This window comes from Bombus bifarius, unplaced genomic scaffold, assembly GCF_011952205.1.
Source record: "Bombus bifarius isolate JDL3187 unplaced genomic scaffold, Bbif_JDL3187 scf7180000010271, whole genome shotgun sequence".
Classification (NCBI taxonomy): Eukaryota; Metazoa; Arthropoda; class Insecta; order Hymenoptera; family Apidae; genus Bombus; species Bombus bifarius.
In genome coordinates this window covers 6101162-6113702 of record NW_022885586.1, presented here as the reverse complement: position 1 = coordinate 6113702, position 12541 = coordinate 6101162, and the positions used below count along the sequence as shown (strand labels likewise).

General features: G+C 40.9%; 1 protein-coding gene across 3 annotated transcripts in view; it reads left to right on the top strand.

The window, feature by feature from the left end:
• The window catches only part of LOC117216295, a 58510-nt gene extending 48000 nt beyond the window's left edge, over positions 1-10510 (top strand). For 2 of the 3 annotated variants that reach the window (XM_033462902.1, XM_033462903.1), the window contains exon 4: positions 908-3254. In XM_033462902.1, coding sequence (XP_033318793.1) covers positions 908-975 — 68 coding nt within the window. In that variant the 3' untranslated portion in view covers positions 976-3254. Of the gene's footprint in view, positions 1-907 lie in introns of all 3 variants that reach the window. The other variant, XR_004489342.1, reaches the window with a different exon arrangement.
• Positions 10511-12541: the final 2031 nt, after the last annotated feature.

The window sequence follows — 12541 nt, the reverse complement described above, 5'->3', positions numbered from 1 at the left end:
CTCCGGAATAACAATCACGTGACAATGTGTTTTTCGCGTGCCCCATCCTAAGTCCGATTAATCCACACGATCTCTACATGGACGAGCGCATTGATACCGTTAATTATTAATTAGATACAACGGTATCACATTATTAATCAACGTTTCACACACTGTTACGATCCATTAAAAGAATTGATTTAACGAGAAACGGTACACATCGGAATAGCTTCGAGTACCAAGTTTCTGTTCCATTTCTGCGAAGTAGAATATGACCGCGCTCGAACGGCAACGCGAGACGTTCGTTGAGGTGATCGTCGCACCAAATGCACCAAAACGAAGCCGTGAAGGGAAGGAAAGGAACGTAGCCATTGATGCAGTCCGCGCAGGAACTTCGTTGATTCCTTTTTGCGGCTATTGATCGATGGTGACCGTAATTTTCAGATCGCGTGCCACATCAGCTGCCACCTTCCTCTTCAATGCAAACCAATGTTATCGGAGCGCGCGTTTTTCCTCAAACTCGTGCCTTTCACATTTCTTCTTTTTCCTTCTCTTTTTCTTTTTTTTTTACTTTTCACGCGGCCAACGAGCTACGTGTTTTCCTGCCGCGATATAAGACAGCGATTAGGGCTTGTTTGTAAGTTCATGACCAATTAATTTTATTTTTCACAGCATGCGGTAATGAACAGTCCTCCTCTCTGGAAGTAAAAAAGAGGAATATTCTGGAACCCTTGTTTTGCTCTTTTGTCTCGTTAAAGGATATTTCTCTTTCTATTTTATTTTTGCTTTATTCTCTCCTTTTCGTACTTCATATTCGTCGTTAGCAGACAAAAAGAAAAAATACAGAGAGAGAGAAAGAGAGAAAGAGACGTTGCATGTGCAGGGCGCCGACACAGCAATCACGTTTCCGTGTTCTTTCCTGTTGCAGGTGCAGCACAGGGACAGAGGAAAAAAGAGAACGAGAACCTTGAACCAATCGTAAATGGCGTGGAGTGAAAGCGGTCGGTCTCCGCGGTTTTCCCAGAAGAGCGCGAGCCACGAAATTATCGACCTGTAAATCGGAACGTAGGATCTCGTTTCTTACTTACCAACGTGGGTATGAGCTCGCTCTCTGTGCCAGAAGAAAAAGGAAATATAAAAGAGAGAACGAAGATTGAACGTAGACGTTGGTCCCGAGACGAAAATCGTGAATCCGGTGCGTGCTACGAACGACGATTCAGACGTTACAATTTGCTCCTCGCCGCGAACAGCTTTCTACCACGTCAATCCTCGCACGTCGAAACATGGCTCGGTGTTCCCTACGATTGATTTACATCATCCATTTGACGGATTACGAATAACGATGTTTAGATGTTTCAGAAAATGACTGGCGAGCCGGGTTTGAAGATTTCTATCGAGAACATTATTGCACAACGCAACCGAGTGATTGATGGAGAGCGTGCACTATTTTCTGACATGGTTTCGATGAAAAAAAGTGTCATTTATTTCCCCCAGTGATAACTCTGGGAATCCTTCCACTTGGATTAATGACTAACCATTATCGTGCAAACTGTGTATCATTTCTTACACTTTAATTGCGAGTAACTGGAAAATAAAGCGGTAGCTTCGCCCACGAAAAACCAGAGAGAAAGAGAGAGATTTATTCTATGCCATTATAGTAATCAAAAAACGAGAAAAGGAGCTGCAATAGACGAGAAAGCGTCGTTGGGTCACACCTTACCCGATCGAAAAGGAAGATGAGATTGAACGGTGACACTCGACGGACAATACCCCGTGACTCGATTACACACGAGTACCGTTAATCATCCTAATAGCGTGCGCATAATGTCAGATACGATCTGCGTTCGCTTGCTACGGTAGATTCGTGATGCCACGCTCCTCCAACGATCGTTCGGCCCACGTGCGACTCGGCGTCGCACAGGATGAGTCGAATAGAAAATGAAATCATGCTCCGCCGCTTAGAAGTACGGCTTTAAGATCGTGAATGGGCGTACGGAGACAATCGGAGACGCTAGGCGCCTGAATTCCGATTGGACGTTGCCTTCTAATTGAGTCATCGTGTCATTAGCGTTATAATAATCACGGCTCGTAACGAAACGATCTCTCTTTGTCGACTGTACGCTGGCCTGGAACGCCACCGCCGGCAAAACACACAGATCCACCCGAAGATCGTACGTAGATCGATGGCCAATTAAGCTCAATTACCGACACGGATAATCGGCCACCGTCGGTGAAAGAATGATTATTCCGCGAATGATCGGTTAGGATATCGACCTTGGCTGATTTTGCAAGATCGATTGCAACGATAAAATAGACAGAGGGAGGAATTCTTGACCAAGTAGGAAGAATGATTGGATGGAGAAAGGAGTTTACGAGGGAGGAAAGAGAATTTCTTAAATTGAATTTGCGATTACATTTGAAGATATATTGAAATAATATTGCTAGATTTTATAGCTATATCGTACTTGTCTAATGTATTGCACAAGATAGGAATTATTCTGCAACGAATATGAACAATGATTGAAGAAAGAAGATCGAAAGGAAGGATAGTTTCCTGAATTGAATATTCTTGAACGAATATGAAAACCGATTGGACGAAGAAAGAAGTTGGAAAGAAAGGTAGAATAGTTTCCTGAACTGAATTCGCGATCATATTTAGAGGTATTAAAATAGAATTGGTATACTATATCGTATGTATTCGTCGAGCCGCCTATTTCACTGGAATCCGAACAAAGAGGGCCTCGCATTTTCGGAACGAGTTACCGGAACATCGCGTGCCACCGAAATATTCTGGAAATATGCTAATTACCAGTTAGTCAGTCAGTTTCTTGTGGCATTGCGCCCGTTTCTACGATCGCTATTGCCTCCTTTCCACGCGGTTCACCTTGTCGAGACGTTTCGTCCCTTCTTCCCTGACTCTTTGTCCCGGTTTTCAGGATTGTTCTTGTCCTTTGTCCGCCGCGTTCGATTGTCCCTTCGAACATGCGACAATTTGACGCCGTTTATCTTTCATTCTTTTCCGTTCGAACAGAAGGTTTAGTTTCTTTTTTTATGGAGAGTTTTAAAGTCATAAATATGGGTCAAAGAAAAATTGCACCTGTGTCCAAGTGGGTTCTTGGGAACTTCATGCCGACCCTTGAATTTTTTTTAATTACGCAAAGGAATACTTTACTTCTGTGAACCCTTTCTTAATAATCACGAACATTTGTCTTGAACTTTTTTGATAGATATTACGCGACAGACGAGTGATTTATTTAAAGATTTTTGAACTAGAAGCGAATCGATTGAACCGTCTCTGTAATTCTACCGTTACTGTCTGACGAAGTCTATTCTACTTCGTACAACTTCAATCCTCCATAGCCATACATTTTACAGACTCTTTAGACGAAGTGGGTCGTTTATATTCAAGTATAAATCTTCTGCTGTTCTCGATTTTCAAAAAACGTACAAAACTTCTGGAATACTTATCAGTGTTTCTATCCTACTATTATACAACGCTACGTTGAAGCAAATATTTGAAACCTTTTTTAATAAAAATGAAAAATCTTTTCTCAAGGAAATTGAATTGTTCTCGATGGATTGAATATGTAAGCGTACAATTCTCATAGAACCGGCAAGGTTAATAAAACTTAATTTTCTATTAGCGTGACAGGCAAAATGTTAATTTCTAGTATTATGTACTATATTTTTCTTCTTATCAGAAATTGAAAGATTTACGAAGAGCTAAATATTGTGTGCAGCCACACAACTTTCGTAGAAACAAGAGGGTGAAAACATAAGTTCTTAACGCCATTGAAGGCAAGGTGCTAATTTGTAATTATCGTATACTATGTTTTCCTTTTTATAATCGAGCTTTCGACTCGTTTTTCATCGGCAGGGATCGTTGTCATTGAGAAAGGCCGGCCAACATCTCGCCAATGTGCTTTCTTGCCTCTCTGTTGTGTGCAGTACAAGCGTGCATACTTTCTGTCTTCACTCCCATTAATTAACCACACTGTGTACGCGGTTGTTCTCCTGTTTCGAGAATGAGGAGCGACCCCTGCGCTGTATCGCCGGCCTACAACATCCGCCCTGAATTAATTGAATATACGGTTCGCGTTTACACGCGATACGGAGCCAGTCTTTGTGTGTTGACTAATACGGGGCTTTGGTACGTTGGGGAAAATTAAAAATTCATCGGAAATCGCGCGTAGGACGGCCTACCTCATTCCCGCGAAACCGTAGGGTTTCGTGTGATTCGAGACCCGAGCCGTGGCACCCACACGTCCAGTCTTCCCGCGAATTCGTTCAGAAAAAACAACAACCTTCTTGGAAACCTGTATCATGCGAATATTAACAAATAGAATGCGGATTTTTATGTATTTATAAGAAATTTGAAAATACAAAATTGTACAGAGCGCGCGCGATACGAAGAAAATATATAAAATATCGAAAATATAGCGCTTTGTATGATATCGATAATTGGAATAATCTTCTACGGAGATTGGCAGAAAATGCGTATACGAATCCCAAAATATTATACGCGTCCTGTTCACTACCAACATATTTTTACGTGTCTCGTACAACAATGATTTCATTATGTTCTCAATGACGTGAATTTGCATGGAAATGCAGTCAATTAATAAACTTCGAATCACGTTTGGGAAGTGGTTCTTCCAAAGGTACGGCTCTGACTTGATGGCAAATGCGAAACGAACGAGTGAAATCAGGAAAACTGGACTACCATAGTCGTTGTAGTATTCCACCAATGTTTTTCTCCTTCGATGTCTGGTTCATACAAACTCGTCACACCATTTTCTAAACTTTGTTCTCGAGCATGTTCGAGTGGTAAAACCGTGACGTTTGCACCTTCGAGTGCAGCATCGACGGCGGCGCGTAGAGAACAACCGGAAACGAGGGCAGGTCTATTATCGCCCCGGAGGTTATACGAGCTAGCCGAAGTTTCATCGCCGTGGAGTTCCAGGTACAGCAATATGTTGTTTTATGGTGCAATCATCGGCGCGGTAATAATCATTAAATCCGTTGGCCGAAGCTGTGGGCTCCAGGGTCTCGTGGTCTTTGTCTCTTTCTCTCTTGAACGAGCTCGTCGTTAGGCTCAGATTAATTCGTTGATCCTGATGTTTCGCTGTTAAACGATCAACAAGAATAATCGTTTGTTCTATTAGCTGAAAACAAACTTTCGTACGAAAGAGAATTTGACTGAAAAAATTGCCATTCAAAGAATTTCTTAACTCTAACTAGCATTAATTCTTTTATAGAGAGGAATCGTCGGTGATACTGTACCGAAAAAATTTTCTTTCGTTCACCTTCGTATTAGGGAAAAGTACGAGAGATTCCGAGATAGTTGATGTGTTAAAAACAGATTGAATTTAAAAAGTTGTAGCTCAAACACGGTTTTGCGTTTAATTCTTTCGCGAAGAAATTTCCCCAATAGGCTAAAGGCGCCGGCTATGATTGCACAAAAATCTTTTCTCGTTTATCTCTTCTATTAAGGACAGCACAGGAAAGGAGAGAAGTAGAAAATCAGTGAGTTAAAGGAGGAAAGAAGGAAGATCGTCATTCAAGTGATTATCTTACTTGATATTTTTGTGCAGAAATTTTTCATCACTCTAGAGGCGCCAGCGATGGATACCAAAAAATCCTTTTTCTATATCGAGAAAAGAAAAGAGAAGGGAGACTACGAAAGGGTTAGTTAGCGAGTTATATGATGGCCATAATTGCGGTTTATTGTCTCAATAAATATATATTATACGACACACCCCGGCTATGTATCAAGGCAGAAGCAGCTTGATCGAGCTGCTTCCCGGGATTTGAAATCAGACGGCATGTGTCGGCACATATAAGGCGCAGTTTATGAGTCTGCTTAATATGGTTTATGGTGTTTTGTCCGGCTCTTGTCGACTCCCTACGGAACCGGAAGATACCTCCTAACGATCTACCGAGAGATGATGACGAGGATCAAATAACGATGAACCATCGACAACACGTGTTCTTTATATTCAACGAAAATTATGTATGTTTTAAACGTAATTATAAATATGGAAAATATTTTACAAAGGAGGAATAATTTATTCCAAAAACATCATGTTACATTTAAGCAGACGATACATCAATTATGCTCACCTTGTGAATCGATGACTGAAATTACAGCTTTTTCCAATGATGATGTCAATTTACTAAAAAAGTAGCGCGAAGAAACAATTTAACGTCTTTATGCTTGATCGATTGTTGGCCAGGTTACTGATTCAAACGTACTTACACTCGTATATTATTGCATAATATGCAATTAAGGAGACAGGAAGCGTGTACAATTTGCTATACGTGTTAGCTTCCGCTCTGAATTTATCGATCCTCGCCGTGTCGATTGATAATATTTACCGATGAGTTTTACATTGCATAAGTTACTATTTTCACAACGGGCATGTATCGTCACGACAGAGCTGTCTATTACGCAACGCGAAATAATTAACTAAATAAGCGACGTAAACGTTCTACTTTTCTAATCTTCTCTATAGTCGTTTTATGCCTACATTTCGTCGATGAGTGCCCATTAGAAGTTCATTATTCTTATCTTAATTACACCAACACGACGGTGGTTCAACATTGTTGTGCACTTGCTCACCGTGAACCCACGAGTCGTGGGATATCGTGTCATTCCATTGGTATAATCTAATAATAATTCATAAAACGTAGCCCGTGTCGCGGACGTGACGATCGGAAGATAACGAAAATGATAAACTATACCTGTAGTATCTAGCAATGGAAGCCAGAGACGAAAGCTGAAAATTGCACAGTTGTAACAAAACTGTAGATTTTTATTCCTTTTCATCGTAGTATACTTATTCTTTTTATCTTTGCCTCTGTAGTAGCTTTGTACCGCTGCTAGCAACATGTTGAATTTTTATTTCAATCAAAGATAGATGATGTATCAGGAAGTTCATAGGTATACGTAGCGAGTAGACTGTAGATATTTAGGAAAATTTATATTTTTATATAAACACGATCGAAGAAATGAAACCTAAGTAAAGATTTCTTTCGACTACTTAATATTAGAAAAGGTAGTGCACTGTGGGCATTTAATTATGTTTTTGCGTGCTCTCAAATTTTTCATAAATACATAAAAATCAACAGTTGAGTAATGAGTCTGATCTTTGTGATAATCGAACCATCGGTGTGCACTATCGCGCGATGCAAATGCAACTCCTAAATATTGTTTGTTCGTTTAGCCTTTGTATACAAATTAAGACGTTGCAGGAGAATCGGAATGAGTGGTTCATTATAGTAAACGCATTCTTCCAGATAGCGTAAAAGCGTTAGTCTTGCTGCCGGCTAATTCCGCTTGAATTTAACGGCAAGGACAGCCTAATTGATCTATGCAATTACGTACCGGTGGCGTAAGTGGTGCTAAGTGAATACCGTGGTAAGCCTTGGTTTCTCGTAAATTATCGGACAGCAATTTGGTGCGCGGAAAACAGAAGTAAAAAGACACCGGTGAATCCCTTCGATCGACAGAAATACACAGCGTGCGATAAGCCTTTTTGCGCAACTTTTTCGCATCGTAAACAGCAGTTTTATTATCCCCATTGGCTATCACGCTGTTATGGTTTGCCTATTTATCAGAATTTGCAATTTCAATACGATCCGCTATCTTTCATTTAACATTCGTAATTTATTTTTCTCAATTTTCTTGTTATATTCTTGTGATTTGTGTTTCGGTAGTACATGGCGTGCTTGTGACAGTCCTTTGTTCCATTGCTGAGAATTTTGGAACCGAACCAGTTCCACAGACCCCTAACATTAGAGCTCGCCTTATTTTCTCGTAATGACAGTCCATCGAGGACTGTCTTCGGGTTCGAGATTTGGAGGTTGAAATGAAAGACGCTCCTTGGATCGTCCGATGATCGTTGAGACTCTTCCTTTACCATTATTTATTCCGAGAGTTGTACTCATGTTTGGAATTTTCTTCCGTTATTATCGTGTTAAACAGACTATTTTTGTTCATTAATATTACCGGGAATATTAATTTTTCTGTTTCTTTACTACGACTATGTATTTTATTTATTCGAACGAATTAAGCTCGTGTTAATCGTATTAATGATAATCGGCGCTAAATGCAAGAACTTAGCAAGAAAACAACACCATAACGGGATGAGAAGAATAATACATTAACCATCGCTGGTCGTCGCGTCGGTTGTCTTCATTTCACGGGGCTTTTTCCAGTAAACGGCATGATGGATGCGACGGCGAGAATGCAGTCGACGGGACAAGAAGAAGTCCAGATGTACATTCTTACATAACAATTGCGAATTCAGCTAATAAATTATAACACGTCCTAAGTGTCTAAGCAGCGAGCGTCTATCACAAAACCCTTGCGATATCGCCATCCGTCGGAAAAAGGGAAACGTTCACCACATATGGAGCAAATACCATTTCCCAGTCAGAGGCCGAAGAAACGAAGAGTGAAAGGGAACTTTCTGAAATCCTTTCATTTCAGTAAAATTGCGGTTTATTGACACTGATGATCTAAAATTCGCTGCAGCGAATCGTCGCTAACAAAACGACCGATGAACGTTTTATACCTTCGCTTCGTGCTTTCTTCCAGTTTCCCCAGGAAGTAAATCCAACTTTCCATCCTCATGTGGAGGAACCTAGTTCATAAAATTCGATAACCAGAACATTTGCATAGACGCACGATAGAAATGGTCTCTCAATAACGCAACCGAATAACACACTGCAAATTCCGATCTGATTTAAACGAATCAGTCTCTCGGAATCAGAATCAGAGCGAACATAAAAGGACGAAGAGCGGACGAGTGGATCGCGAGATACCGCTACGTCGAGTTTTAGCACTATCCCGCGTACCGGGATTACTTTCCTTTCCCCCGAACGATCTTTTTCGCGAACGGTGAACGGCACGATCGATGGCAACGGAAAAAATGCGGTCGATGCAGCAGGAAGGACGCAAGGTGGACACGGTCGAAGAGAGGGTGCAGCAGGGTCGCTGCTTTCCGTGAATGCCGGCGGCTTCGTTTGATGGTTTTTACCGAGAGTCCTGGATACCGCGCGTTCCTATAGCACGATTGGCTCCTTCCATGGGCCCCCGTTCGGTCATTGGTCCTTTCCAACAGGATCGTAGGTGCCCGTGGGACGACTTTAAACAGACGTCGTCGCCTTCTAAGTTGCTCTCCGCCGCGATTCTTTTATACACGCCAGCTCCGCGATGTCGCCTATACGTGCACGGAGAAAACGACCGTCGACATTCTTCGGACCTCTCGTCGCGACCAATCTTTACCAAGTTCGACTATGGCGAAAATGAAATAGTGACTGCGTCACGTTAAGCTTTTGACTTTTATGGGACACGGATTTTCTCATCGACGCTGAGAGAGACACTCGAGCGTGGTCCCTGCTTTCGACGATTTTGGTCAATGAGCATGTGGACATTTATTCGTAGTGATCTAAATCGGCGATAAATTTCATTCTTGGAGTATTTATTTAACGGTGGAGTAATTTGAGCCTTGGGCGAGGCTAGCAATTTCTCTATGGAGATATGAATTACTTTCGTTGGTGATGTGATTTGGATCTATTCGAATATATTCTTTGTATCCTTTCGAAATACTTGTTCGGTGAAGTGATCTGGATCTTGGCTGTTGTTGGGTGAAATAGAAATTTCTTTGTAAATATATACATATGATTTTATCGAAGTATTCATTCGATGGAATAATTTAAATCTTTGGTGCTGCTAAGGAGGCGCAGAGATTTCTCCGTAAACATATAATCGGGTTTTCTTGAAATATTTATTCTATGGTATACGCAATTTGGGTGATATTGGGCGAGGCTGAGAATTTTAGAAATATATGAATGTCATTTTTAACTTTCTCTATTTATATTAATATACCAGACTTTATGCTTTAAATTAAAGTTTTCGAACGTAAAGTCTCTCACGTAATTAAAATTATCGATGGAAAATTTGATAGTCGAAAAGTACGATATTTGTTTCATGGAAGTTGATTATATTCGGAATAAGCGTTCGAGCGGTTCTGGTAAATTGTAAACCGCTTGATATTATGAAAAGGAAGTACATAATGAGGGTTATTGCTAGCAATCGACTACTCGATATTCCGTTCTGCATTAAGATACGGAATTATGTTTAAAATCGAGGACCCAATTAGCCGAGGTACATGCCATTAGGTCCATTCTGACGAATCAGGCGAACATCCTTCGATTCTGAGTGTATAAATCGTAACGTTAGAGGTTTTTTCGCGATACTTAAAATGCAGTTTCGTTAACGAAACTTCGATCAAAGTCTCAGACGCGAATATGACTCGTATACGCGGGCCATGGTACTTGGAGGTTTTATGGAGTGCCGTATAAAGTGGGATAAAGCCTCTGTTCCGCCGGCACGAACCGATTCTGGTATGCACGAGAGTTTGGTTCGCCACTTCCTGAAGAGATGGCGCCACCATAGCGGTCGATACGTCTTTCATAGTTCTTCGTGTACCAAGGTTAAAGAAACGGAACTGCCTATGATGAAGACATCGACGAAAATGCTACGATCGTTTAAAAATAACGAGAATTAATAGTCGTAAGTGGTTGTTCCACGTCAAAGAAATAATTTGTTACATTTTAATCGCGATATAATAAATATTACAAGTCGTACGATACTTTAACATTATTACATTATATGCATAAAGAAAGTCGATGTGAACGGATCGCGTTTGATGTTTTCAGTTTCCATGTTGTTTATTTGTTTTCGCGTGTGTTCAGCTAATGGCTGGATACACGCTTGATAATGCCTTTATATGGCCCGATAAAGCTCATATAGCTTTTAGCAATGAAATCATAATCGCGCGCGATCGCCCGACACGATGTATTAACTACATGCCAGCCCTGTTTGTAGCTACACGTAGACGCATAAACGGTTCTATTAATTATGTAGATGATGCTGTTGCGTCACGGATCGACGCTGAAAACACTCGACCGATTCCCATATACATCTACATGCGCGATATACAGAAGAGAACGACGCCTGGTGTTCCTCCGAGAGAAATGGCTTGAAGAAGAAGAGGATTACCAGGTAGTTATCCCTTAAATGAACAGTTTTATAACAAAACTCGATATCAAAAGTGGAAATCTTGGCTAGATGTTCCTAACGTACATCTTCGTTTCTATCAATCGAACATATCCTTAGATAATCCTAAGCCTCATTTATGTAGTTAATTGACAGCTATCAATTTATGAAATTGCAATATAAAATCTAGGAACCAGGTACGTTTCAAGGAATTCTCGATGATACGGAGGAAGACGGTAATATGTCAATTAGATTTTAATGAAAAGCCTTGAGAATTGATTAGATCATCGGTCTTGAGAACTTTACGTATACCAACGGTTGGTTATCAGGTATTTTCAATTCGAGATGAGCAACGTAGACGTAAATCAAGCTTGAAGCTTGAAAATTTTGTTGGACGTCAAGTTGTTACGCGGAAAGTACTAAACACGTTGATGAAGTGCTTACAAAACGTTGTCCAGAAGAGAGACATAAAGGTAGAGGGGAGGAGGAGGACTCCCCTTGCTGTTCCTTCAATTCAATTGAATTCTATTCCAGCGTGCAGTTGATATCATTGAGGTCGCCACTTAAATCCTCATTGTCGTTCGTCGCTTATTGTTTCACCCTTCGTTCGGCTACCAACGAATGTACATACGTACGTTTCTCTTTCACATCCGTACCCGCACCTCTAACCGATCTAAAGGAGAGCCAGACTCGAGGGTCCAACCAGCTAAGAATTGAAACTGTCGTTGCAGATCGGAAAATGGCCGCTCTGGATAAATTACACGGGTTAGGAACACAGTTAAATGAATTTAAAATTGATACAGATTTCATTAACCTACTGAAAATGTTATGCAAGACAATTTTTTAGAATGTACAAAAAGTTTTAAGCAAGATTAAAACACAGAAGAGTTTCATTTGATACGATAACTAATAGTTGTGTTAAAATATTCTTCTAAATACTATATCAAAAATTCCCTGAAAAAAAAGAAAAACAAAATAAAATAAAAGAGAATAAAACATTCCAGTAAAAGATATTTCATACACATATTCGGTAATTGAATTTATTCCAAAATATTTCTCCCACATTTGCAACTTAGACAGCGTACTGTACGTGACTGAAAACACCGAACAATAAAGTCATTTGCACAGGCGATCCTCCAATTATAGTGAGCACCACAACACCGCAGACTCGTAATCCGAATCACGCATGAAAAGTAGATAGAAACGCGGCTAACGAAAGGACGACGATGGACGAAGAAGAGACGAGCCTCTGGCGGTAACCAAAAATTTGGTCACCCAACCCCCCCTGTCTGCTTGAAGGGCTTCTCTCGACTTCATCACCGCTCGAGGACGCAGGTAGCGCCATCCGACTCGACGCTACTTGCCGCGTAGCGAATTTCAAGGAGTGCACTTCAGGGTCTTTCAACAGTGGCCGGTGCGCTGGAGAACCCTCTTCGTATACCGTGAAGGCTTGGGTAGTTTCTGGCTGCGATGTTGTTGGCAACGGGGAATACC